Below are 27,417 nucleotides of genomic sequence, written 5' to 3' on the forward strand. Positions count from 1 at the left end.
AACATGCAACCATAGCTTCCCAAATAAGTGGGCATGAATGTCTCTTAGAACAGCACCGTTCATGATTCACACAGTTATTCAAAAGAGTGGTCTGAATTTCCCATTTCTTTCCAAGGTTTAAATAAGGCAAATACCACCAATGGTGAAAATATTCTCTTTATACCCCTGTAATGGCAAGGAATTCCAATGTGGACTTGGCACATTTTAAAAAGTCTGTACCTCTGATCTGCAAAGCACATTTTTTTTGGATGCAAGCAGCTGCAAAAGCCAGGATACGAAAGAAAGGCTTTGCTGGAATAGAACATAAACTACATCTAGTAACCAACCACACCTCAGTAAGGAGGCTAGAAGTGAGAGATAGCATCCTAGCACTCCTTCCTGTTTAAGATGCTGACACTGGGAATGAACATCTGGTCCTGTGCATAATGTATAACCCTCATAATTGCTAATTATTCATAGTTATGTCCTTACATATTTATGAACCTTTTGCCTTGTAGATTAGGCAGCATTTCTACAAACATACAACTCAAGTTGCACTCAGTTCCAGGTAATACATTCACAATATATTTTCAAAGTTCTAAAAACAAGCAGAACATTGACACTTTTTGCATTTAAAAAGAATTTATTAATAATTCTTGACAGCAGGATATAGATACCAAAGTCAGACATAGGGTCTTTTCCTCTCTGGATTCTGAACAACAGAAAGAGCAATGGATCCTTCATCTCTCTTCCAGTGAAACCTTTAAAAAAAACGTCCCAAAGAAAAAGTAAAGATTGATGCATGGCATCTGCTGTCAGAATTTTAATTATAAGCCATAGCATAGTACCTTTTCCAAGTACCTAGCTCCCTCCTAGCGCCTAGCTGAGAATTCTGAGAATCACAATATAGATGGTGATTGGATGTACAAGGTTGGGAAGGTTGCTCTAACAAGTGTAAAATCTGAATCTCCTAAAATACTGATGCACCTAACCCAGGGGTAGGCAACCTTGGCTCTTTTATGTCTCATGGACTTCAACCCCCAGAATTCCTGAGCCAGCCATGCTGGCTCAGGAATTTTGGGAGCTGAAGTCCATGAGTCATAAGAGAGCCAAGGCTGCCTACCCCCCATGTAATTTTTTTTCAGTACAACTCCAAGAATTATTATCAGTTAATAAGAACGTTAGTATTATTTTGAGGATGCTACAAATTTTATAGTGTAGCTCCAATCTGCTCCCCCTCCACCTCCAAATTTAATTACAAGTAATTGAAGCAATAAAACCAAATAATTTGGGTGCTCTGGGAAAATATCATTACTTTAATTACAAGAAAGTTGCCAAAAGATATGGAAACATTGCATTGAAACAGTTAGAGTAAATTGCCTTACCAAAGATGAATGGATCCCACCAGGAAGCTTGGCTGAATTAAATATTTAGCTAGATTTAGATTTAAGTTAACTTAGTTTAACTTAACTGTGATCTCAATGTTAATTTTCTATCCCTGCAATTGCTTCTACCAACATCAAAGCTTATTCAGTGGAATATATATATATATATATATATATATATATATATATATATATATATATATATATATATATATATATACACACATATATATAAAACCAAGGAGGAGGCATGTCAAGAATCAGATTGTGTGCTATCAAGCCCTTTCTAAATAATTATTCAGCTTCAGGGGGGGAAAAATAACCAATTTATTCCAATAGATTTTGCTAAACTAACTTCTGGCAACTTTTGCCTTTGGTCATGCTAAATGGTTAGGCTGTGAACTATAGATCATCTATATCCAGAAAGCCGCAAATTCTGCAGTCCTGCAAAGAAATTATGTAGACCAGATCAAGTGAAGCATTAGAGACTAGTAACCCTTGACATTTACTGGGGCCCCAAGACCTCTAAGTCCTTTTTGCTTATTACCAGAATTATCTTCCCTCCCTTTTCTAAATCGTTGAATTGGGCATTGGTGAGTTGTGCTGCCAAATCTAGCACATAAGTGAATGTCTTAAGGAACTCTTTGGAGCATTGTATCATAGCAATGCTTTATTGGGAGATTAATTTATTGTGAGTAGTTAAACTGGCAAGGCAACGGCAGAAGCAGTAATGCTTGTTGGTGAGACTAGGATTCAGGGAGCTACTAGTACAAGAAGTTAAGGGAAGGAAAGCAGATAAAATGAAAGGAGCTTGTCTTTGCCTTCACATTGATCAGATATGGGGCATGTTAATCAGCATAGAGGTACAGTAGCCTTGCTTGTGTTGGGACAGAGCATTACTTCAGCACATTACTTTGCTGAAGATCTCAGCTTGGAAGATTGTTGAAATTCCTGCTGCTATACTGGATAGAGTGATAATCTACAGAACTTTATATATTAGAAACATGTAAGTCTGCACCTGAAGACTCTGTTCATTTTAATCTTACATAAATAGAAAATGGAAAGGACAATGATGCAGGCATTGATGAGAGTATAAAAGTGAATTAGTCAAATATGGGCAACAGTGGATAGATGATAATATTTTACTTACTTAGTTTGCATTGGCACAAGAAGGCTGTCTCCAGCCCTTAATGTCAGGATTTTTCTATCAATAGTAACAAAAGATGCACCTTCCTAAAATGGTGAAATGCGGAAAAGAGGCAGTTTTAATTCTTTCTGGATTTAAAATGGAGAGGAAAATGTAGTTTAAAATGTAAATTTAAAAATTCAACAGTATATCTGCATAAACAAACCTTGCCTGTCTCTTATTCATCTTTGCTCTACTTCATCAATGACAGTAGGCTAATGGTAGATACACAATTAAGCTGGCTGCTTTGGCAACATAGACACATACTCATTTCTTTCCCAATGTCTACTGCTTACAATAATGTGGATAAAAAGTTGGGGAAAATGCTAGTAAATTTATTAGTATATTTTTGTCAGTCATCTGTAACATTAAATACCTTCCTTCCCCTTTAGGATGCTCTCATAATTTTAAAATTTGAAAACTAGCAAAAAAGATATGCCTATTAATCTGAAGAAAAACAAGCAGGAATAATCAAGCCAGTCGATTCACTAAACTAAGTCTGCAGTACACAGATTGGTTGGTCTGCCTGAAAATAGAAGGGATTACTCCCTTCCCCCAATTTCTTTTTCTACTTTTCTCATCCGATATTTGAAAAGCTTTTCAGAACTAAAAGACTAGTTCTCTAATCCCACAGAGATGCTACAGACATTACTAAGAGGGAACCATTAATGTGGGAAAAGGCCATCTCTGTCTCATCAGAGAGATGTCATGTCAAGCTAATTCACTTCTGCAAGAACTAAAAGAAGTCTGGCCTGAAGAGAGCTTTCCTGAAGGGAAGCAGGCTCATCAACAGTAGATGCTCAGGTCCCTGGCAAGCATTCAGAAAGAGACCGCTGGGCTAACTTCCTACTTTTTGCAGGGTAATTGCATTTCTTCAAAAGGAGAGAACTGATTGCATACTCAGGGCAGTCAGCCTTTAGGCTTCCTATTTTTTTTTCCTATTTTGGTTTCTCAAAAAGTCTTTTAGCCACTTGTAAGTTTCTGGTTCAAATTCCAAAGTGATCATCAAGCAGGGGAACTCAAGTACTTTAGAGTGCTATGGGTCTATTCATGGATGAATTTAGTTTTTGCAGTAACTTTTCTAGAAAACTCCTCTATTTGCATTTTTTTTGCCAGGTTTTCTGGCTTCTGACTTTATTGTTATTATTATAAAGTAAGGTAAAGGTTCCCCCGCACATGCGTGCTAGTCGTTTCCAACTCTAGGGGCCGGTGCTCAACTCCATTTCAAAGCCGAAGAGCCAGCGCTTGTCCGAGGACGTCTTCGTGGTTATGTGGCCGGCATGACTAGACGCCAAAGGTGCACGGAACGCTGTTACCTTCCCACCATAGTGGTCCCTATTTTTCTACTTGCATTTTTACGTGCTTTCAAACTGTTAGGTTGGCAGAAGCTGGGACGAGTAACAGGTGCTCACTCTGCTACGTGGCACTTGGGATTCGACCCGCCAAACTGCCGACCTTCTGATCGACAAGCTCAGCATCCTAACCCACTGAGCCACCGCGTCCCTTTGTTATTATTACTGTTACTATTTATAGAGATTTTTTTCCTTAGGAAAAACAAGAGTGACTTTTCTGGGTTTAAGGGTCTCATTCAAAATTAGGGTATGTGGAAGGGGTATGCCTATGTACTTACCCAAAGGTAGACTAATCAAGCAAGTATACCTACTCTTTATTGCACATCAGAATGCAAAAGGTTACTGGGAGAAGGAAAGGAGAGGAATAAGTTTTGCTCTGTGAGTGGTAAAACTCAAAACAGTGGCCAAGGGCTGCAAATGAGTAACCACTCAGGGGCTCCCACTTTTTGGGGGGGGGGAAAGCTATTTTAATTCTTTACAACACAACAGAATTTGGAAAGAAATTATGTAGATATGCTCAGAATTCTTCCATCTGCTGCTCCATTTGTTAACAGGATAACTCTCTGGAAGCAGAACAGAATAGGATCAAATCTAGTGTGGCAAGAGAATCCAACAATAGGATATTCACATTAAAAAAAAGGCTATGTCTGGCCAGGGAATGGGGGCAGGGAATCTGGAAAAAAAATCTCCCCAGTGTCCCCATTATGGCCAGAATGCTTCCCTTTGTTCTATTCTTAAGCCTCTGCTTCCTTCAGATCACATAACCCAAAGTAGAGCTACTATTAAGGGGATGGAATAAATTCTAGAAACCACGCTCGGTACGCATGCTTACAGTATGTTACCTTCCACCTCCAGTGGAAGATTGGAAAGACATGATATATAAGATAGGACTAGAAAGTTCTTTAAACCTGGAACTGAACTGGATGAAATTTGATGGAGTGGGGAAAGCTGAGTTCAAAACAATCTTAAAAAAACTTTCCCCAATAGATCATTATCAAGGATGCAATAGGGCAGAAGTTGGGAATGTGGCTGACTGCTCCTGTCTAATGTTGCCCCTCTCTCTTCCTTCTTAGATGTGTGACCAAGAATGGTCAAAAACTATGAAAGTCAGGCCACAGAATAAGGGTAGCAATGAGTAAAATGTGCAACAAAATTCATGTCAGTCCAGTTTTCTGCTGACTCAGCAATGGGTGGATACAAAAAATCCCTTTTTTAAATTGAGGAAACATCCTTAGTTTCTAGTTAATTCTCAGAAATGTTTTAAAACGTTTTTTTAAAGAGGAAAGTAAACTTTGCAGCAGTAAATAGACTGCTGACCAAGGGTTCAGATCCTAATGATAAAACAAAAGCTATAATTTAATTAAAGGGAAAATAAATATAGGGGTTTCTCTAGGATATATGGATTGCTCAGGTGGAAGGGCCACTATGAAGAGGGATTTTTTTTTCTAGTGATCCTCCATTACTTTGTATTGTAAAGGAAAGATCAATAAGAACAATGCATGTGTTGGTTCTGGAGGTCTGTTTGGTTTTTTATACAATACTGTACACTGCTCCTTGGTGGAGCAGTGGGCTAATGCCTCCTTAAGTAACACCAGCTGCCTGCAATTAGTGCAGGTTCGCATCCCACCAGGCTCAAGGTTGACTCAGCCTTCCATCCTTCCGAGGTAGGTAAAATGAGGACCCAGACTGTTGGGGGCAATTAAGCTGACTTTGTAATAATGCCGCTTGGGGGTGTGTGTGAAAGCCCTAATAAGCAGGCATATACATAGAATGAAGGCTATTGCTAAGCACATTGGTTTGTGCTTAAATTGTAAGCCACCCTGAGTCTTCGGAGAAGGGCGGGATATAAATGGGATTAAAATAAAAAAATAAAATAAATAACAAGTAAGAAATAAAACATATGTGATATACCATCTGCCATATCCATATATCTGCATTCTTTCCTCCCTCTTCAGATATTCCTGGTCCAAATAGTATAACCTAAGAGACAACCAAGAAAATATGTTCTTTTTATTTTAAGGTTAGGGTTAGTGTATCTACTTTATTAGTGTATCTACTTTATTTTAATGGAATAGCAATATATAAATATAAGAAACTGTTTCATCTTATAGCAGAAAGTAAAAAGAAATATACCACATACCCTTGTAACACACCTCTCTTGGTCCAGTTAATGCACAGTTTAACTAGCAGCCTCATCAGAGATCATTCTAGACTATTCTTGAGTTATGAACTCAACCTATTATATCCAAAATATCCTCCTTTCAAAAATTCAAAGGATTAACTTCTGCAGCATTTCTTTTTGCAATAATGGTTTTCACACCGTTTCACTTCCCAGTAACTATGCTTACTGTGAGGAGTTTTATCACTCCCAGTGTGCATGTAGGCTGAAAATAGCACCCAGTTCATGGCAAAAGACTTGGTTTCCTGCAAAATATTTCCAAGTGACCTTCACAGCTTTATTAGCTAAGAGAGTTTGTTCAGAATAGAAGATCCTGATTTAGACAGTTTTAAGTTTGGGAATTCCCAAATATGGCTTCATATTTGTTTAAAGGTGAATGGACACCACTTCCCCTTGAAGAGGTTGATGTAATCATTGGTTATTTTCCATTGTTTCATTTCTTTAATTCTTTTGCTGCAACAAGGAGGTTTTCAGCACAGGTGTGCCTGGCACAATGGAAAATTTCCAGGACCATCACTGTAAGACTAACAAAGAACATACCGTAACTTGCCTCTTTGGTGGATCTGAAGTCACACCTGATACTGTTTTAGTACAAACAGTAATAAGATGAAAACATACCAAACACAGCATTAGGAGTTGGAGATCTAAAACACGCAACAACTCCATTGTAATTGTACCTTTCCTTAAGAGAGATTATGTTTCAATTCTTTGAAACTAAAATTATTTTACATGTAGATTTTTTTTCCAAACCAAAACTGTGGCCAGATAATAGATCTATGGATTTTATTTTGACTTGACTTCAATGGTTGTAAAACTCCTTCCTCCTAGTTTTTAGAAAATCTTGAAATAAAATTTTATTTTACTGACCTTTCAACCCCTAGCTAAGTTTTATTAGCATCCCACATGGGAAAGAGTTGATTTACTATTTGATTTGTTACTACTGATGTTTCTGTAATTTGATTTATTACTATTGTTGCTTTTAAAATGTGACTATTTTGCTCACAGTCTTTTCATCTGAAGAGGCTATAAAAACTATTGAATGAATGTTCATGAAATGTATTTACAAAAATTATATAGGAAAGTACAATACTACAAAAATATTTGGGGTGTGGTATCATCCAGACTAGAAAGGCAGTTTTGTGTAAGGGTTAAGGCATTAGGCTAGATACTAGGAGACCATGAGTTCTAATCCCATGTTAGGCTCAAAGCTGGTTGGATGACCTTGGGCCAGTCACTTTCTCTCAGCCCTAGAAAATAGGCAATGAAAATCCAGTTCTGAAAAGTCTTGCCAATAAAACTAAAGGGACTTGTCCAGGCAGCCCCTGAGAATTGGACATGATTTAATGGAAGGGGGAAAAAATCATCCATAATACTGATGATACTCGACTTTATGTTGCCACCTTGGGCTTTAGGGAGATGCAAGTGATGTTTTATCCAGTGCCTTGAGGCTCTCAGGGTCTGGATGAGGCAGAACAGACTAAGGCTGAACCCTATCAAGGCTTTCTATTGAAATAGTGTTGTTTCTGGATTGGCAAATACTCTGAAGGAGCAAGTTTACAGTCTGGGCATCTTTCTTACTACATAGCTCCTGTTGGCACAGAAGGTAAAAGCTGTGGTTAGAGACACTTTTGCCCAGCTTTGGTTAATACAGTACATAGTTTGCAACTTTACCAGATACAAGAGCATCTCATTACAGCAACACATTACTACCTATTTAGATACTACAATCTGCTTTCCCTTGGGCTACCTTTAAAGAACACTCAGAAGCAGAACTGAGTTCAAATGCAGTAGCCAGTGTACTAACTGGCACTAATTCCTGGGGGGGGGGAAACCCCAGTGATTTCTGACTGTTTTCAGTGCAGTAGAATATATTTTTTTCTTTGAGACTGTTTTTGTTATTGGGATTAGGGAATTAGCAATCAACAGTAAATGGATTTACCCGTTTCTATCTTTATATAGATGTAATGGTATGTGACAATGCCTTTGGAAAACCAGGCAAAGAGATGCTGCCTGGGGAACAGCAGATAAGAGTCAGCATAGCTCACAACTGCAAAGTTGATAAAGCAAAAGGTTCAGGTGGGACATTCCCTAAATTATCAGGCTGTAAAGGTGATGGTGACTTGCAAGATTCTGTTAATGTAGCTTTACAATAAAGTCAAATAGAGCCATGTTTCCTGTCTGGTTTACTTAATAATAGGGTAATGGAAGAGGAGGGTCAGTAGGTGAGTCTGGAGATTAGATTGCACATAAGGGTTAGTATTTATAGTTTAATTAGGCATAAGAAGACATAATGTCAAGTGTCATGGGAAGATAAAATTTTCTTCTGGGAAATAATTTTTTACCATGAGTATCAAAATCTACAGGTAATATCTACCTGCAAAATTGTAGATATTATGCACCTAGGCATAAGATTGTGTGTGTGTGTGTGTGTGTGTGAGAGAGAGAGAGAGAGAGAGAGAGAGAGAGAGAGAGAGAGAGAGAGAGAGAGAGAGAGAGAGAGAGAGAGAGAGAGAAGGAGAAGCAAAGCAAAGCAAAATGTCTCGGTCAAAATAAATCTCCCAACTAGATATAATTTCTTCAGTTATAAGAGTATCGTATTTGATCCTTCTTATTCAGAATTTTAAAAAAATGATTTTTTAACCTCTGTTTCAAAGTTGTCTCCAAAAAGACTCAAGGATTGCTTCAGAGCTATATTTTCTTGGAAATCATTCAGCCAATCTTGCAAAGAAAAAGGATTCATGACTGTGACATCATTTAGTGGGAAAGGAATTGGTCTTAAGATTTCATCTACAAACAAATCAAAGACAGAAGAGAACAAAGTTATTGAAAAAAAGTGTTCTATATTGTAGTTTTTATTTTACATGATTCAAACCTATTAAGAGAAAATTGTAACATTGAAAGTAGTACCAATAAAAGAGAATATTTGTAGCTCAGAGTTGAAATGAGGGGTCCTTGGTGCTCTCTGAGCTGGGTTGTTTTCTTGCAGATGTTTTATTACCCAAAATAGGTAATATCATCTGTGCAAGACTTGAACCCAGCTCAGAGAGCACCAAGGATCCTTCATTGAAAGTAGTTTGATAGTATCTAGTATGAGAGGTGGTAGGTTCCCCTTCACTGCATATATATTCCGATGAACAACTATCAGTCACAAATGCTTAATTCTGAATATCTGACAAAGCAGGGGATTGAATACACAACAGAGTAGAATTATTAAGTGTCTTTCCAGAATGTAAGAAACATCTATACATTATGGAGAAGCTGATTTCAACTTCAACTTGACAACAGAAATAATTTCCTAACAATAGGAGCTGTTCAGCAATGAAGCAAATTGCCTTTGGTGAGCCCTTCCTCTCCCTAGTATTTAAACAGAGACTGAGTAATCGTGTGTGTGTGTGTGTGTGTGTGTGTGAAATGGTGTAATAGTGGGTTCCAGCACAGGACAGGGAGTTGGACTCTATAGACAATCTCCAAATTTTCCAGCTCTTACATTCCATGATTTTTCTAGGTATGTGATTCTTTTATTACATAGCGCAGCTCTTGGAATCTGAATGGGTTGAAAAAATTAAATATTATTTTCCAAGACTTGTTGCTCTAAATACTGCTTCACACAAATTATTTTTTTAAGTGCAAATAAAAAACAACAATAGATAATTCAATGTAATTTGTTATTTATGCTTAATGTTAAACATAGCGAGTCTTATTTCTGTTATTTAGACCGTTTATATGCTACTTGGAGAGGACTGTTATCAATTGTGTGTTGGAGCCGATTCATACCAGCCTGGAAGAGCCAATCTTAAATTTTCAGGAATTTTATGAACCAATTTATAACAGAGCTGAGCCCCAACCAATATAAATAAGTTTTTGCTTTTAACTGGTTTCACCAACTTGATGAGAATAAAGAAAACTGTCCACACTCTTGTGACTTGTATATTTATAAAAGATGTCCTATCCATTTATCCATTATTCAGTTTGTTGGAGGAACTCCCCCTTTCAAACATTTTAAGTTATCATGCTTCCTAGCACAGACCGTTTCCATATTCTGTCATACCACTCAGCAACATTTTGGAGGCTCATTTCTCTTTGTGGAACAGAATTATTCACGCTTCTAAATGCAACGTACTATATCTTCTGTTTGTATTCAAACTGTCTGAAAGATCAGCGGGCATTTTACATTCTCTTCTGAATTTTTCAGGTCTATGCCTTGTGAAATTAACTGCAACATTCTGTTAAGAGCAAAGATAAAATCCCAGTTCCCATCCACTTTTTACTCCTCAAAAGCCAAGGGAGTGCTTTCATAATATGTCCTTGGAGGGTTTTTTTTCCAGTAACAGCTCAAACGTGATGCAGAAAAATATTGAGCATTTCAGTAGCATCCCAAATGTTCATTAACAAAATCCCCTTCTAACTTCAGCAGCATAATTGGCTGGGTGGGGCGGGGCTGCGGGGTAGGGGACTGAAAACATTTGTTTTCAGCCTATTGTGAAGTTTCTGCTATTATGGTGTAATAACACTGCCTAATTGCTGCAACTTGTTTTTCCTATGATAACCTCTTATATAGTATTTTAAATGAAGGTTAGTGACTGAAAACTTATGGAAGTAAAGCAAAAGCCAGTTTACACATGTAAGTCGCATCACAATGTAAATCTCATAAAGATCAACAATCTGCTGCTAGGTACACCTCTCATTTTTACTATTTTACTATTTCAAGTTTTTATTTATTCCAGGGGTGGGATGGGGTGGGGATTCTGCAAAAGCCTTATGCCCTACAAAATTCATTTTATGTACTTAGTTTTATTTGTATTCTACAATGTATTATTTGTATTTTGTAATAAAATGATTAATTTGGGAAAAATCACTTACAACACATTCACAATCTAAAATAATTTAGATTGCTAAATATGCTCTGGTAATGGATAGAGGAATCAAAGTAGATTTTTGCAGGAATGGTATAATCACTGTTTTTGCAAATGTGGAGGATTCCCCTGCTGTCTGGGACTCGGACATAATGGTGACTGTGGCTTGGGACAACTGGAGATCTCAATCTGCCTGCTGAGTTTAGCTTGGAAAATAATTATTCTCCCTTTCTCTGGCACATATTTGAATAGAGAAAAAAAGGCAACTTTTCGCATGCAATATTAATTTCATTTAGAGGAATATTAAAAGAAAGTAAAGGATAGGAATGCAAGAAAAATAAAATTAGTTAAGCTTTAAAATGATTATCGTTTGCTGGATGAAAAATTATTTTAGTTCCAAAGTCATTTTACATCACCTGGATTAGGCTTTCCGGTTTGATGCTGTATTGAACTGAAAAATCTGAAATAAAAAAGGTTAAGAATTCTAAAATCCATCTTCTCTCACTTCAGATTGTATAGAGGGAAACCATTGAACTAACAGTGAAATAAATCCCTTTGATGGATGAAATTATTACAGGATATTTATATTCAAGGTTGAAGAAAGTTTGTCATACTCATTTCCAAGATGCTTCATATTAATATTTCTCTGCATTCTTTCCAATTTCCCCAGTAAGTCAATTTTTGTATCCAATGGGCAAGCTCAGTCCTCTGCAGGGTACTTTGGTATTGCTCCTCCTGGTCTTTTGCCCATTAAGTTTATTGTAATTTGGCAAAACTCAGGATTCTTTCAAGGTTATGGATATCATCTTCTAGACCATTTCTAGTGTCATGTAGATCATCTAAGGAACAGCTCTCAATACTGGTATTATATGATGATATAGTCCAGGTATTTTACTAGTGTGGCTTTAGAATTAAAATGAGGCATATGGAAAAAGGGGGTAGCACTGAATAAACAATTAGGAACAAAATAAATGGTTCATACACACTACCTGTGGTCATACAGAGCACAATTAGACAAGATCATTGAGAAATAAAATTTCATCCACCTCCTTCTAATAATCCTGAAACAGCAAACTACCGAAAAACTGTCGATATTATTATAAGGATAGTTCCAGTATATAGTAATGCTGTAAATCAAGCCCAACTGTTAATTCTGTATAATGAAACTGTCCCAGCTATGCGACAGATGATCTCAAAAAGTTTATACAAGGAGAAACCTGATTAGAACTTGAACACCAAAGTTTTCAGAGAAATTTCAAGAAAAACATCCCAGGAGGGTGAAAATAATGGCCAACCCTTTCTGTAGTGGCCAAGAAACCCACCTAGATCTTCCCAGACAGTCCCAGGAATCAAGCTCAATCTGAATTAGACTTACTCTTGAATTATTGGAATAAGTTGTATACCAAGATCCTCACAGTAAAACCATCTTTCAAAAAGAACATCTGTTGATTCTCCAACATAATATCTGGGAAAAGAAAGAAAATATATCATGTAGATTTCTTAATAAATATGTGATATTTTTCATATAGAAAGAGAAGACAATTTGTTTTTTTAAATAATGTGATATGTCATGAACCTGAAAAAATGAGTGTATAATGCTTTTAATTTATTCAGACAAGCCTGAAAGGATGGAAAACTGGCTATGTGTTATCAAATGAGATTAACAGAACAGAAGTTTGTAACAAACTAATAGAATAACAGAGTTGGAAGGGACCTGGAAGTCTTCTAGTCCAATCCTCTACTCAAGCAAGAGACCCTATGTCATTTTAGACAAATGGCTATCCAGTCTTTTCTTGAAAACCTCTAGTGATGGAGCTTCTACAACTTCTGAAGACAAGCCATTCCACTGGTTGATTATTCTTACTGTCAGGAAATTTCTCCTTAGTTCTACGTTGCTCCTCTACTTAGTTAGTTTCCATCCATTGCTTCTTCACCTCAAATATTGCAAGACTGTTATCATGTCACCCTCTAGTCCTTCTATATACTAGCCGTACCAAATTCCTGTAACTGTTCTTCATATGTTTTAATCTCCAGCCCCTTAAATTAGAAAGAGTATATTTAACTCATTAGGTAAAGGTAAAGGTTCCCCCGCACATGCGTGCTAGTTGTTTCCAAGTCTAGGGGCCGATGCTCATCTCCGTTTCAAAGCCGAAGAGCCAGCGTTTGCCCGAGGACGTCTCCGTGGTCATTTGGCTAGCAGGACTAGACGACAAAAGCGCACGGAATGCTGTTACCTTCCCACCGTAGTGGTCCCTATTTTTCTACTTGCATTTTTATGTGCTTTCGAACTGCTAGGTTGGCAGAAGCTGGGACGAGTAACAGGCACTCACTCTGTTACGCAGCACTCAGGATTCAACCCGCCAAACTGCTGACCTTCTGATCGACAAGCTCAGCATCCTAACCCACTGAGCCACCGCATCCCTATTTAACTCATTAGATAACCACAATTATATGGTAGCAAATCTATAATCTCAAGAATGAATATATATTTTTCTTCTCATGATAGGAAGTGCTATAATTTCCCCCAAGGAAGTGGCAGATGGAAGAAGATTATGAATCCTTCTCCCTCCAGTTGCATTAAAATCAAAAGGACTTGATTAGATTAAGTTTTCTTCCACCACATATAACTTCCTTTAACTCAGCTTTGATTAAAAACTACATAGAGAGAGAAATATGCCATTTTTTCCAGTATTGGGTTTCTGAATATTTTAAGCCCTGTAAGGCCCATCAAAGCCTGAATGCTTGTAGTTTGAGAAAGAGAATAAACTCCCAACATCCAAATATGTTCCATTCAATTGCACACAACACTGGACCCTGATCCACTAATACATCATGGTTTTCAGAGGTCTGACTGCATACAGAACATCTTTATTTATTTACATTTATTTGTCATATTTAGAAATCGCCTATCTTCCTGGACTCTGGGATGGATAAATAAAATGTAAAAAACTTGTAAAATGTTAAAAACATAACTGAATATAAATTTAAACTGAAAATTTACAGTGGGGTAAGAAAATGTGATGTTAAAAGTTAATTAAAAGGGGGGTGGGATTTCAAAGTGCTAACCAACCTCACAGCTGTGCTCTTCTGCAAACACCAAGCAAGATGGCAGAGCCAGTTCTTTAGATATTTTTGAAATGTCATGATATTGGGGGCCTGCTTTGTCCTTGGGGGGAGAATATCCAAAGGGCAGGGGCAACAGCAGACAACAATGACTTTTTGGACCCCACCAGTCAGAATTCTTTAACTGACAGGGTCTACAACATACCTTCTGTGTCTGACCTGGGGGGACAGGCTGAGGTGATGGGGGGGTAGACAGTACCACAGGTAGCCTGGCTTCATGCTGGGTAAGGTTTTAAAAATCATAACCAACACCTTGAATTGGATCCAGAAGCCAACTGGCACCCAATGCAGCTCACACAGCAAAGGTGTCACATACACCATTCTTCGTCCAAGATCGCTCATGCAACTGCAAGCTTCCAAATATTTTTCAAAGGTAGCCCCATACACCTCATGTTGCAATAATCCACATTCAAACCAGGGCATGAGTAACCAAGCAGAGCTTGTATGCTTAATTCTTCAGTTGAATTAAACACATAATACATAAAGTTTGGTTCTAGTCACCCAACACTCTATAGAGAAGTGACAGCATCTCCCATCGATAGAACTGACCACATGCTCATACAATTTATTAGTGGAGATAAAGGTTTTAGATTATTTTTCAACTCTAGCACCTGTAAGAATGACGTATAATGACACAATCAGATTTATAACAAAACGACATATCACCTCAGTCCATCAGTTTCTGTTTCTAATCTTCTCCTTTCAACAACCAGTCCCACAGAGTTTGCATATCTTTGTGGAGAATGTGGAATCCTGGCTGGTAAAAGAAAGACCTAAGAACAAAATTAAAGTTGAAACATATAGCAACAGCAGGACATCTTCTCTGATATTTCAGTTGGGTCTTTGTTCTCTCATTCTGACTTTTCCTTGAATGTCTTGAGTGATTGAATAGGAGTTTAGCAATGGGAGGAAATGTAATGGGAAGAAAGAACAACCTTGAGGAACTGCAGGAAGACCCCCTACCAAGATAACCGTCAGATAAAAGAAATCAAAGTCTGGAGCAGACAAGACCCTCCTCTCTAATTCTCATGAAGATAAAGGGGAAGGGGAGGATATATTCAAACCTGTTGTAAAATTATAATAAAAAACAGTATTAGCATTCATTTCCTAGTATGGTCTAGCCTGAAAGGCTAATGAGGATGAGAAGGAGGCACCACGCTTTCTGTGAGATATGCTCAGCTGTGCAAAATGAAAAGTTCACCTCTTGAATAATTGCCGGCTCAAAGAAGTATGTGTTGATGCTGTTGATTGCCCACTGTGTAGGACCGAATCGCTGCTTCCTGCTGAGCAAGCAGACCTTGTACAGAGAATTTAGGAAGAATATAAGTTAGTTATGAGAAAGAAAACTTAGCAAGTGAGCTACATTTTAAAGTTTTTAGTGAAAAAAGTCGAATCTCTATCAAATTTTCCTTCCAAAGGAAAATGGATATTAGCTTAATCTGAAGGCCTAAGAAAGGAACAAGAATAAACAAATGTTTTTTTTTCCTAATGATAGTGCCTTAAGACATAGAAGTGAAGATAAACAAAACATGGCTCTATAATTGTGACTTGCAGTGCTTTTGACATGTTTCTGTTCGTTCATGAAAATAACCTGACATATATTACAAAAACTCCAAACTTGTAGCAATGCTCCAAGAAAAAACTGAGAATTGGAAGAGCGCAGTTTATGAGAAAATAAAAGATTTATTAGGGCAAGCAAAAGAGACACTGCAGCAAAAGCTAACAGTAGAAGAAACTCTATGTAAGAAAAATAATCAAAGTAACAAAGAGTTGCCAAAGAGTAATAATTAAGAACAAAAGATATAAAATATATTCTGCCAAGCAGGAACTCAGGAAATTATATTGCAGAGAATATTGGCTTTGAGCTTCTGGTTAGAGAAGTAGAGAAACTATTTTCTCCCAAGGGAAGAAGAAAACAATAACACACTCTCCTAACTAGATAACCTCATCAGTGGAGGCAGTGATAGCAAATTAGAAACACAAGGGTATCAAAAAACCTCCCCACACCACCAAGTGCTCCATTACAAAAGTAACAACCCAACCTCCCACAAGAGAAGCTGTGTAAGAACACTATTTAGACAACCATAAATACTCTGCAGCAGCCCTGAACAAATGGAAACAAAGCATGTATACAAAGTGTTCCAACAAAATGGATATCCACACAACTTTATCAAAAAGTGCCTGACCACTCAACTGACACAAGCTGTGAAAAGGATAACATTGCCATACATCAAAAACATCTCAGAAACCAACAACAGACTATTACAACCATGCGGCATCACCATAGTGGCATCACTAAAGCCCTCCAAAACATCCTAAGTAAACCAAAAGGCCCAGCAGCCCCAGAAGAAAAAACCAGGAGTTAGATACAACATAGAGTGTAAGGAATGTAACAGTCACTATATAGGACAAACAGGTAGAAGACTAGCAGAGAGCATCCATGAATACCAACTCGCAGTCAGAAGACATGATGAAAACTCCTCAAATTCACAACACATGGACAGACTCAGCCATATTTTCAACTGTGAGATGTAGATCAAGCCAAGTCCAAAAATTCCAAAGAATTCCTGGAGCCCTGGCACTCAGACAAACTGGCTATCAACAGGCACATAGAATAAACAACATCTGCATACCATTCAAAAGAGATAATCAAAAAGCCCAAAACACCTCCTCACACAATCAACCCCCATATGAGCAGAACAATCAAGAAGTAAACAATACCCCAATCAAGGAACTACCAAAACAGACTAACAAGCTAATAGTAAACAACAGTGTGATCAAGGAGCACACTAAGAAGGCAAGCCACTTGTATGTAAACAGAGAGCAAATCCCACTCCCTTCTAGCACTGATGATGTTACCTAGTTTGGTAATGAAACATCTGCAAGAAAACCACCAATCTCAGAGAGCACAAATAGAGATACTGCTGAACAGCAGAAAGGAGGTTAGATCTTTGAATACCTGTCCTTTGGAAGAAGATAAAGTAAGATGGTGGCAATTTACAACTCACGAGGAACAGGAGAAAGAGTCTATTGACCTCACCCCTAAGCTTTTATAAAAGGTATCTGGCAGATCTATAGTTTACAATCACGACAGAACAATTTTAAGACTTATTTCTTACTACTAATCCAAGTGGGGCAAATGATATTGCCAAAGAATAAAAAATTAACCCCATGGTTGCTCAACAGTTATTCCCATTCATCCTGTTCGCCATGGAAGAAGAAGGGCAAGAAGATAACACTGCAGGGGAATAACAGGCCTTGAAAATTATATTAGTGGGTTTCTAGAATCATATTGAATTATGTAGTTGACAGGCTATTGTCATGAAATTAGTTGTAGTTCATAAATACTAGTAAAATGCCACTGCTTGGGAAGGCTTTAACATTAATACTGAGGAGACTCAGTATTTTAGTCCTTCAGAGGACTAAATCTCTGAAGTAACCACCTCAAATAAAACTTGTACCTTTAGAAGTAAGTGGAAATGCTCCTGTAAAGTAGCCTAATAAACTATCCAACATCCAGCATTAAATCAAATGAAAATGCTTGTTGAAATATTGTAAAAATTCCAATAAGAAAAGAAAATGGAAGAAACTTTAAGCCAACAAATAAACTAAAAATGTTTCGTGAAGATGTGAAATAAAAAAGGAAAATGTAAAAGATCGAAAGAGTTAGCTCCTCCTGAAAGTATACATAAAGGATAGCCCAGCATTGTAGACAGGGTCTATGGAAAACAAAGGGTCAGAATAAACTAAGAATAGAAAAAAAGGTTTCTTTGGATATATTCAAAAGATTTGCATCTTAGGGTATTATGGGAATTATGGGTGAACCTTATACATTATCTTTGCAATTGATGAAGTAAAGCCCAGATGATTGGAGGACATAAAATATAATCAAAGAAGAGTGGGATGGGAATCTGAGGACCTAGAGTCATATTAGACTGACATCAATAATTAGGAAGCCGTAGAGCAAATCATAATGAGATCAACGTATAAGCACCTGGAAAACTGTGTGATAATGGACAGAAAACACCATGTCCAAATTATTTACATAGGAAAAAGAAATTAATCCACAGATACAGACTGAAGGATACCTGATGTGAGAATTTACATACCAGACATGGCAATAAATCTCAACTCTCCCATAAAGCCACAAGCAGTTGAACCATATCAAAGAAGAAAAATTATACAGATTTCTTTAAAGGTAAAGGTAAAGGTAAAGGTTCCCCTGCACATGCGTGCTAGTCGTTTCTGACTCTAGGGGCCAATGCTCATCTCCGTTTCAAAGCCGAAGAGCCAGCGCTTGTCCGAGGACGTCTCCGTGGTCATGTGGCCCGCATAACTAGACACCAAAGGCGCACGGAACGCTGTTACCTTCCCACCGTAGTGGTCCCTATTTTTCTACTTGCATTTTTATGTGCTTTTGAACTGCTAGGTTGGCAGAAGCTGGGATGAGTAACAGGCACTCACTCTGCTACGCGGCACTCGGGATTCAACCTGCCAAACTGCCGACCTTCTGATCGACAAGCTCAGCGTCCTAACCCACTGAGCCACCACGTCCCTGTACTCTTTAAAGATAGCCTGGAGTAAATACAGAAACAGAAACCTGGAAACAGTCAAATACAGAAACTTGGAAACTGTAAAATTCCCCACTCTCTTTTATAGTGAATTCATTGGGACTGAGTCTCTCTGAATAATTTGAAATGCTAAATTGCTTTTTATGAGTTATGCTGCCAATGGGCTTGCCTACTATTTCTTGATTATTTAGGTTTGTTCTCCATTACATTCTTCTCCCAGCCTCTCCCAAATCTCCAGACATTCAATCTGTGTTCTGAAGTTTCTTACAGGAGAAGTTTCACAGACATGACATGGCTAGATAAATTTCACACATACATGCACATCTGCCTACTGAAGAACATGCATTAGAAATATATATATATGTTTTCACCAGGGGTTTAAATTTTAGTTCTTTTCTTCCCTGATTGTTGAGGTGAGAGGCTTTGGCCGACCTTCAGAGTCAGAATCATAGAATCATAGGGCTAGAAGGTGACAGTCTTCTAGTAGAACCCCTATCCAAGGCAGGAGACCTTATAGTATCCTGAACAAATAGTTTTCCAATCCTTTTTTGAAAATCTTGGAAACATTTTTTTTCTTGAAAATGTCTCCTCAGGGCTCATGTAATGATTCTGAATGGTCCAAGTACTGATTCTAGCTTTACTATCTTCAGCCCTTCTGCTATCTTTTTAATGGCACTTGTCAAAAAGTTCTTAGAATAGCTAATTAAAATTATATTGTGATGTAGTTTCACAATAATGATGATAACAATAATAATATAGACTTTAACACTTCAGAGTTTTTCAAAAAATTTTTTTGCATGATGCGCTACCAAAGTGGAAAATGGAAAATATACTGAACTGTCTCATGTAATTATTAAATACATTACTACATGAAAATAATATATACCAAAACAGAGAAATACTAGAATTACACTCTGAGATTTGCTTGCTAGTTTATACACAAATTTATCTTTACCTCTCCTTCTTTAATGTAGATATCCTTGTGTTTTCCATTTTCTATTATCTTCAGGCACATGTCTCCCTGAACCTGGTAAAACAACTGTGAGGGAAGGAAGAAAAAGTTAGATTAAAAACATGGCAGTGTTTTAATATATTGTAGCCTAAATTCATGCACAGTCATATCTGGAGCTCTTATGGCTAAAACAAACTTTATGGCTCCTGGAAATATTATTCATACTATGAACCTGGTTCACCTTAATGTTCTATATAGCATTCTGTATAATATCACAATAAGCCCATTCTGAGCTTTTCTCAATTTGTTGGTGTGACATAGTGTTGGTGTGACATAATCTAATGCCTCAGGAATCATTTTTAACAGTGGATGCTTTATCAAGCTTCTTTAGCAAAATGTGCAGCCCTGCAGTTTATATAGTCCAAGTAGATTGTGCTCTTTCCGGAAGCAACTGCAAGATGGGTCTTCCCTCAAAAAACCCATGCAGGGTTCAATTCTATTTTTTTTCCAACATGAAGATGATCCAAAGGGAAAGTGGGGACTATGGGATTAGATAAGTAAAGTACCATATAATGTACATATTATTCTATAAATATATGGAATCAGAAGAAACTTGTTCTTTTAGCTTTTGTCTTCATGCAAAATGCAATATATAGGATTTGTACTATATATATGAAGTCATTTTTAATAGTTTGATATAAATTTTGCATACATGTTTGCTTTTTCACTGAATAAATTATTGAGACTGTATTTATTTATAACCAGCTGAAGGAACACAACTTCACTGATGCATAGAAAGAGTGGCAGGAGCAGTAACCAAATTATTCTACTCAAATAACTCCTTTTAAGAATATGTTTCATAGTTCTTCTGTATCTTCAGGTGGGAGATGCCATGATGAATGAAAAGCTGAGTATAAATAACAAACTAGAATATATCTATGCTAATGCTTTTTTATGTTTTAATGTTTTATGCATAGTTGAATCACTGTTTCTAAAATAATCAGTTTAATTTGGAATCAGAAGAGGGTCAGACTAAAATTCTTGTTTACTATTCAGGGTAAGGTTTTTGGGCTCAGTTTTAAATTTGCAATGTAAATACATTTGTCCTTTCCAACAATAAATAAATAAATAAATGAGGAGGTTCAATATGTTTCCAAACGAAAACTGGCCTGCCATATCTTCCATTTTTATGTCAAAATGTCAAACTCTAGGTGAATTTTTGGTGCAAATTCATTTCATTTAAGGAAGCAACCCTTGGACAATGCTCAAGCTTCCTTTATGTTTGGTAGTGAATGTTTTGTCTTATTTTATTACATATTGTAGATAATAATACTGTACACATTATAAGTCCATATATTTTGTATTCAAGGTGATTAACTTTCAAGTCATAGAATTATAGCAGTGTAACTTAGGGACGCGGTGGCTCAGTGGGTTAGGACGCTGAGCTTATCGATCAGATGGTCGGCAGTTTGGCGGGTCGAATCCCGAGTGCTGCGTAACAGAGTGAGCGCCTGTTAGTCGTCCCAGCTTCTGCCAACCTAGCAATTCGAAAGCACGTAAAAATGCAAGTAGAAAAATAGGGACCACTACGGTGGGAAGGTAACAGCATACCGTGCACCTTTGGCATCTAGTCATGCCGGCCACATGACCACGGAGACGTCCTCAGACAAGCGCTAGCTCTTCGGCTTTGAAACGGAGATGAGCACCGGCCCCTAGAGTTGGAAACGACTAGCACGCATGTGCGGGGGAACCTTTACCTTTACCTTAACTTATTACTGTATTTTAATCATGTTTATATTTCTGTTGCAACAAGACCAGAGGAATTAATAATCATAATTCAAATCCAATTATGCTATTCATAAATTCAAGAGAATGCAAAGTTTTAAATCACTGTCAATTCATCCACCATTTTTCTGAATGCTTGTTTAAAACTAAAATGGGTACAATTAAGTATAGTAAAACAACTCATTTAATCAAAATGGCAAATTAGATAACCAATTTAGAGGAAAACTTAACATTAACATAGAGATAACTGGAGGAAAAATGGTCTATAAAGGAAGGATTTATTAATACGGATTACAAGGAAAGAGGAACTTTTTTTCTTATGGTGACCCAATTGTACAACAACCTAAAATGGGTATGTCTGGCAGCAGTGTTTTAAAATGTTACTGTCTAGTATAAACCTGTTTGCACGAATATTTTAAAATGGTTCCTCTAAATTTGTTGAGGTGAGCTATTTGTTATTTGGTGCTTTTTATTACTGTAGTTAATGGTTTTCTATAGTTTTATACTTTATTGCATTGCACTTTAATTTTAACGATCATTGAATACTAGCTTTATATCATAAGGTAGAGGACTTTATAGTTATGTCAATGTACTATTCCAGACTCTCATTTTAAACCAAAAAAACTGAAGGAAGCTAAAATCTAGACTATCGGTTCCTAAATAAAAGTAGGAGGAACCAAGTGGGCATGTATATCTCTTCTTGTATAAGTAAGTGGGATGATGTCCCTTGGATGTTGAATGCATTTATGGATAAATGTATCAGAGATGCTTATGGCATTAGGGGTGTATTAGCTAGAGAAATGAATACACATGTACTTTTGGATGCAGATGATGCTGTGTTGTTGACCAAAAAACTAAACTATATCAAATGTTACATAGATTGTATGATAGTTTGATAGGGAAAACACAGTGAGTGAGCAACTTGTAAATAAACGGTGAAAGATTAGACATGTAGATGAATTGTATAGATTGGTAGGTCATTAAAAAGGGGAATTGGATGAAAATGTACAAAGGCTTTTAATAAGGTAGTATGTAATCTGTTGGGGGGGGGGAAAGTATACGGTTTAGTTTCTAGGGTGTTGGCTTAGAAACCAGGAGACTGTGAATTCTAGTTCTGCTTTAGGCATGAAAGCCACTGGATGCCTTTGATCCATTTACTGTCTTTCAGTTTACTGGGTTGTTGTGATCAAAATAGGAGGAGGAAGGAATATTAGGTAAATTTGCTATCTTGAGTTATTTATAAAGAACAATAAAGGTGAGATAAAAATCTAAGAAATAAAAAAATAGTGAATAAATAAATAAAATGGCTTTGTACATGAACAGGATTCTGGTCATTTTGTTATATAGAAGTGCTGTAAGAGTTGGCTTCTCATATCTGCTTTGGAGAAAGTAAACATACTTTGAACTTAACGAATCTATTTTTTTCTGCTTATGAAGATTTCATGAGGATTGACCTATTTGTGATGAAATTTAATTAGCCTAGATGTTTATGTCCTTTATACTAATTTAATCCCTGTATAACGTTCTGTCTTTGTTGTAAATGTTTAATTTAACATTCAATTTCAGTCTTATATTTCATTATTGCACTGAATTATGTTTTTAAGAGTTCAAGGAATGGAAAGAAATATACTGACATCTAAGGGATACACAAAAAATTGCAGGCAAATCATGTTTTAGAAATACTAAGTGCTTTTTTCTGTTTATTTATTTATGGCTTAAAAAATAACTAACCATCTGGCTAGTCAGGATAACATATTGAATTACTAAATCTGATTTGGCAAGTGTTTTGCTGAGCTTCAGCTATTCAAGTAAGTAGCTTCAATTATTAAGAATGAATGAATGAATAACAGAAGAATGAATAACAAATGCTACCACAGACTTTTGGCAACCCATCCATTATAATAATCTGTCTGACACAAATAAAAATAACATTGTTTAATCTTTAATGATTGGAGATTTCTGGATAAAGATGTACTTAATGCACAGACATGATGAACATAGCAGTCACCTGCTGGATCTGGCTACAGTGGATCTTCTATACAGGTAGTTCTTGACTTATGAGCACAATTGGGACTGAAATATTGGTTGCTAAGACATGCAGTTGCTAAGTGAGTAATCATGTGCCTGGACCCAACTGTAAGACCATTTTTACTATTGCGATTAAGTGAATCCTTCTCCAATTGACTTTTATTTGATGGAAGTCAACTGGGAAAGTAGAAAATTGTGACTGCAAGACTCTGCAATTGTAGTAAATGTGAGCTGGTTGCCAAATGCCTAAGTTGCAAACATGTTACTACGGGGGTAGTGCAATAATCAAAACATCAAGGATGGGTCATAAGTCACTTTTCTGAGGCCATCATAACTTTGAAACATTGCTAAATGAACAGTTATAAATCGAGGACTATCTATATATTTGGACTCCTGCAGATGTATTGGTTTATATATAGTATTTCGTAATTCCCATCTCACTAATTGGCAAGATGGCATATAATGTAGCTGAGTCATACCAAATTGGGGAAAGATGACCTAATCTATCACTACTTATTCTTTAATAACCATTCAGATTTTTGTGATAAGCATATAAGCAAGATATGCAAGCAATAGTTCTCATTTCTGCTTGACTCTGAATTCTGTATTCTAAAACAAGCAAATCTAAATATTACTGGTGGCTATTATCCATTTGTTTTATTATTTCTTTAAAAATGAAGAAGATACTTATTGCTGTCAATGGGCTAATGAACAGCAGCCAGAAGTCTTTGTATGCAGTGTATGATGAGCTGCTTCCTTTTATTCTATGCCTTGCCTAATGACAACTTGATTTAAGGAATCACTTTTGCCAGCAAATTAGGTGAGGCAGTTTGCAAGCGAATACTGTTATCTATTGCTGCCCAACCACTGAAGAGGGAGAATAGTGGTGAAGGAAGGGACAAATGCAGGCAAGACAGTTCTTCTGGCCAAAAGCAGCAATTTGCTTCTGCAATGGGTTGCCTCTCATGTCAATAGTCATGAATTTGATCCTATGCATTACCTCCAAGCATCTAACTTCATGCTTTTATTGTTTTAATTGCTGAAGCAATACCAGCAAAAGTAATAATTCCAAAAGTATTATTTCTTATTTGTGAGAATAGCTCAAGTGCCCTTTTTGACTTTAGCATCTTCAATATCTTGTTTCAGATTAAAGAATTCCATCTGTGTCAACCATTTCCAGAGTCATCAGATAATGGAATCTAGATCCCCCAAGTTTTTTCCAGAAGACATTCACATTTTAAACTGCCATGGAAATCTATATTATTACAGTGGAATAATTAAACGGACATTATTATTAAATAATTAATAATTAAATAATTAAACCCAGACAGCTGAATTTCTTTCTTTTGACAGAAATAGAATATAATTTCAAGGGCAGATCTATAGATTATTTTGGTCAAGTTTCTGTCATCTAGCTCATATATCAGCATTCTGTAAAGAAAAAGTTACTTTTTAAATGATGTTTCTTGACAAATCTGCATGTTTAATCAGAATAGCTTTTTAAAACTGGCAGGAATTGGAACCAATCATTATGGTACTATCAGTATATATATAAACAAGACTTGTTTTCTGAGGGTTTCGCGGGTGTTTGTATGTTGCTCCTACACCTTCAATTCTACGCTATTCTACATCTTCAATTCTACATCTTCAATTCTATGCTCCTACACCTTCAATTCTACGCGGGGAAAAACCCGAATGACCAAAGATCCACAAACAAGACTTGCAATCTACATCATCTTCATTTAGAAGTGATAAACATGGACCTCATTTCCACACTTCAAACATAATGTGGACTGTTATTACAGCATACTGAACGGGTGATATGACTGAACCTTATACACACACCAAATTCCAGTATATTTAGAATTAGTCATAAGAGAAAGATGGTCTGATTACCTTATTCAAATTGAGGTAACAATTATGATGATTTGACAAGGGGAGATAGCACATAGAATTTTTTATCACAATATCAAAGAAACCTGATCAATCAAGATGGGAAACCTTTGTGGGTTTTGTCCCTGAAGCCAAACATTTTCTGAAGGCCTAAGCCTTTTAATACATCTTAGCATCTGAGAGCTCTTGATGAATACAACAGAAATTATGTCTGCCATTATGTTATTTTATGTGCTTAATCTTGGGATATTTATATTATATGCATTCTAACTAATTTTTTAACTAAATTTTAACCCTATTTTATATTTCATATACTTTCTGGACAAGCACTGTATGACTGATGATAAAATAAACATTTAAAGTACATATTTAGAAAGTACATGTACATGAGATGATAGGAAGTTATTTACTAGATTTAGAGCGAGAGAGCATGCTGGTACCACTACATTCTTTTCTTTATTCCCAAAGATTGTTGCGCTATAAACTGCCTGATTGAGCTGCTGCAAGAGATAATAAATAAAGTGAAGCTGCTGGCAGCATGTGGGATTATGGTGAAATAAGCTTACAAGAGCAATGAAAAGAATAACATGCAAAAGAGCAAGCATGCAAAACTGCAAGTGATTTTTTTTTAAAAAATTCTGAGTCATTTGAAGAATGGCTCTGCTGAACTGAACATTTTGAACATGGTGCCCAAGTGAATTGAAGAGACTAAAGAAAGAATGCTATATTTCCCAGTGAAATTTCTCCAGAATTTTCTCTCTTGCGTGAAGAGGAAAAAAAAACAACAGGAAAAAATCAGTCTTTAAAGAAGGCATCAATATGCCACAGGATCACCATTTCATGAGATTTGCCCCATGGCACCTTGTACAGAAAAAAAAAGCAAGCTGCAAAATGAACAGATATCTTTTAGCAAAGTGGTTGTATTCCTGGTCCGCTCTATTAAATTTTGTCATTTGACAGGACTAAGGAACCGTGTCTGCTCTGTCATGTCCCCCACCCTTTAGAATATCATCCTCCCCCTCCCAGATATATGGATGGCAACTCACTTTCCTGGGATTCCAAAAAGCCCTCAAGACTTGGCTTTGGATTCGGGCCTGGGGTTAATTTGTGTGGCCCTAATTGCAATTGTTTGCTATTCTTTAGCCCAGAATCCCTGTTATGTAAGTATGTATGTACTGGTTATGTATGTATGTATGTATGTATATTCCTTATCTCATTGTGTTTTTAACTATGTTTTTTGTTGTTTGACTTTGTAAACTACCCAGATCTACTAGCGTGCCTACTGTGACAAATTTAAATAAAACAACACATATGCTACTGCTTCTGTAATGGAAAAAAATATGCTTAAAATCAGGGACATAAAAGATACATCTTTAAAAGTCCCGTTACTTAGTATTAAGCAGTATTTTATTCTACCTATCTCACAATGGTTTTGATAAGATAGGAAAGCTATATGGCAGGGGTCCCCAACTCCCGGTCCATGGGCTGGCATTGGGTTGTGGCATGCCAGAAACTGGGCTGCGCAGACAAGCAAAGCCCCCATGCGTGGGATGCAGGCAGCCTACGAAACCATAGCTCCTCCAGGCTACCAAAAATCCTCTTCATGAAACGAGTCCCTCATGCCCAAAAGGTTGGGGGGGGGCACTGCTATATGGTATCTTGGAAGTTTTTTGTTTTAAACCCTCATTAGCAATAGTTGTCTACTGCTCTCATTGCCTTTGTCTCTCCAATCTTTCAGACCACTCTAGATAAAATCTCCATTGTGGAAAGTAAATAATTTGCTTATTCTGTTTCTTTAATGTGAAATGTTTGTAATTATTTTAGTCAAGTTGTGTACGTCATATTGCAGAACTTTTTAATTTATATTTTTCCAATGAAAAAGCAAACTTTTTTCTAATCTTACAAGGAAGAACATTAAGCTTTAAAAATTACGCACAACTAAGAGATAAATCCAAACCATTACCTCTTCTCCTTCTTCAATATGGTAATCTTTCCGTTGGTTTGGTCCACCAACAAACATTATATTGAGCTGTCGGTGATGCCTGCAGAACAGTATTTTTTAAGCGTCAACTTTTTAAATACTTTATTCAGTTTCATTGCTGTCCCTTTCTCATAGCATAGAAAAAAGTGA

General features: G+C 36.7%; 1 protein-coding gene across 1 annotated transcript in view; it reads right to left on the reverse strand.

Moving 5' to 3' along the window:
- Positions 1 to 661: 661 nt before the first annotated feature.
- HAAO (3-hydroxyanthranilate 3,4-dioxygenase) overlaps positions 662 to 27,417 on the reverse strand; it is a gene marked incomplete at both ends in the record, with an annotated part of 28,990 nt that continues 2,234 nt past the window's right edge. Inside the window, 9 exons of the mRNA XM_081314263.1 lie at positions 662 to 740; positions 2,515 to 2,597; positions 5,814 to 5,882; positions 8,723 to 8,868; positions 11,351 to 11,394; positions 12,310 to 12,399; positions 14,724 to 14,830; positions 19,584 to 19,667; positions 27,250 to 27,328. Coding sequence (XP_081170389.1) covers positions 662 to 740; positions 2,515 to 2,597; positions 5,814 to 5,882; positions 8,723 to 8,868; positions 11,351 to 11,394; positions 12,310 to 12,399; positions 14,724 to 14,830; positions 19,584 to 19,667; positions 27,250 to 27,328 — 781 coding nt within the window. The remainder of the gene's footprint in view (positions 741 to 2,514; positions 2,598 to 5,813; positions 5,883 to 8,722; positions 8,869 to 11,350; positions 11,395 to 12,309; positions 12,400 to 14,723; positions 14,831 to 19,583; positions 19,668 to 27,249; positions 27,329 to 27,417) is intronic.

Source organism: Vipera berus (assembly GCF_964194415.1).
Source record: "Vipera berus genome assembly, chromosome: 1".
NCBI classification, from domain to species: domain Eukaryota; kingdom Metazoa; phylum Chordata; class Lepidosauria; order Squamata; family Viperidae; genus Vipera; species Vipera berus.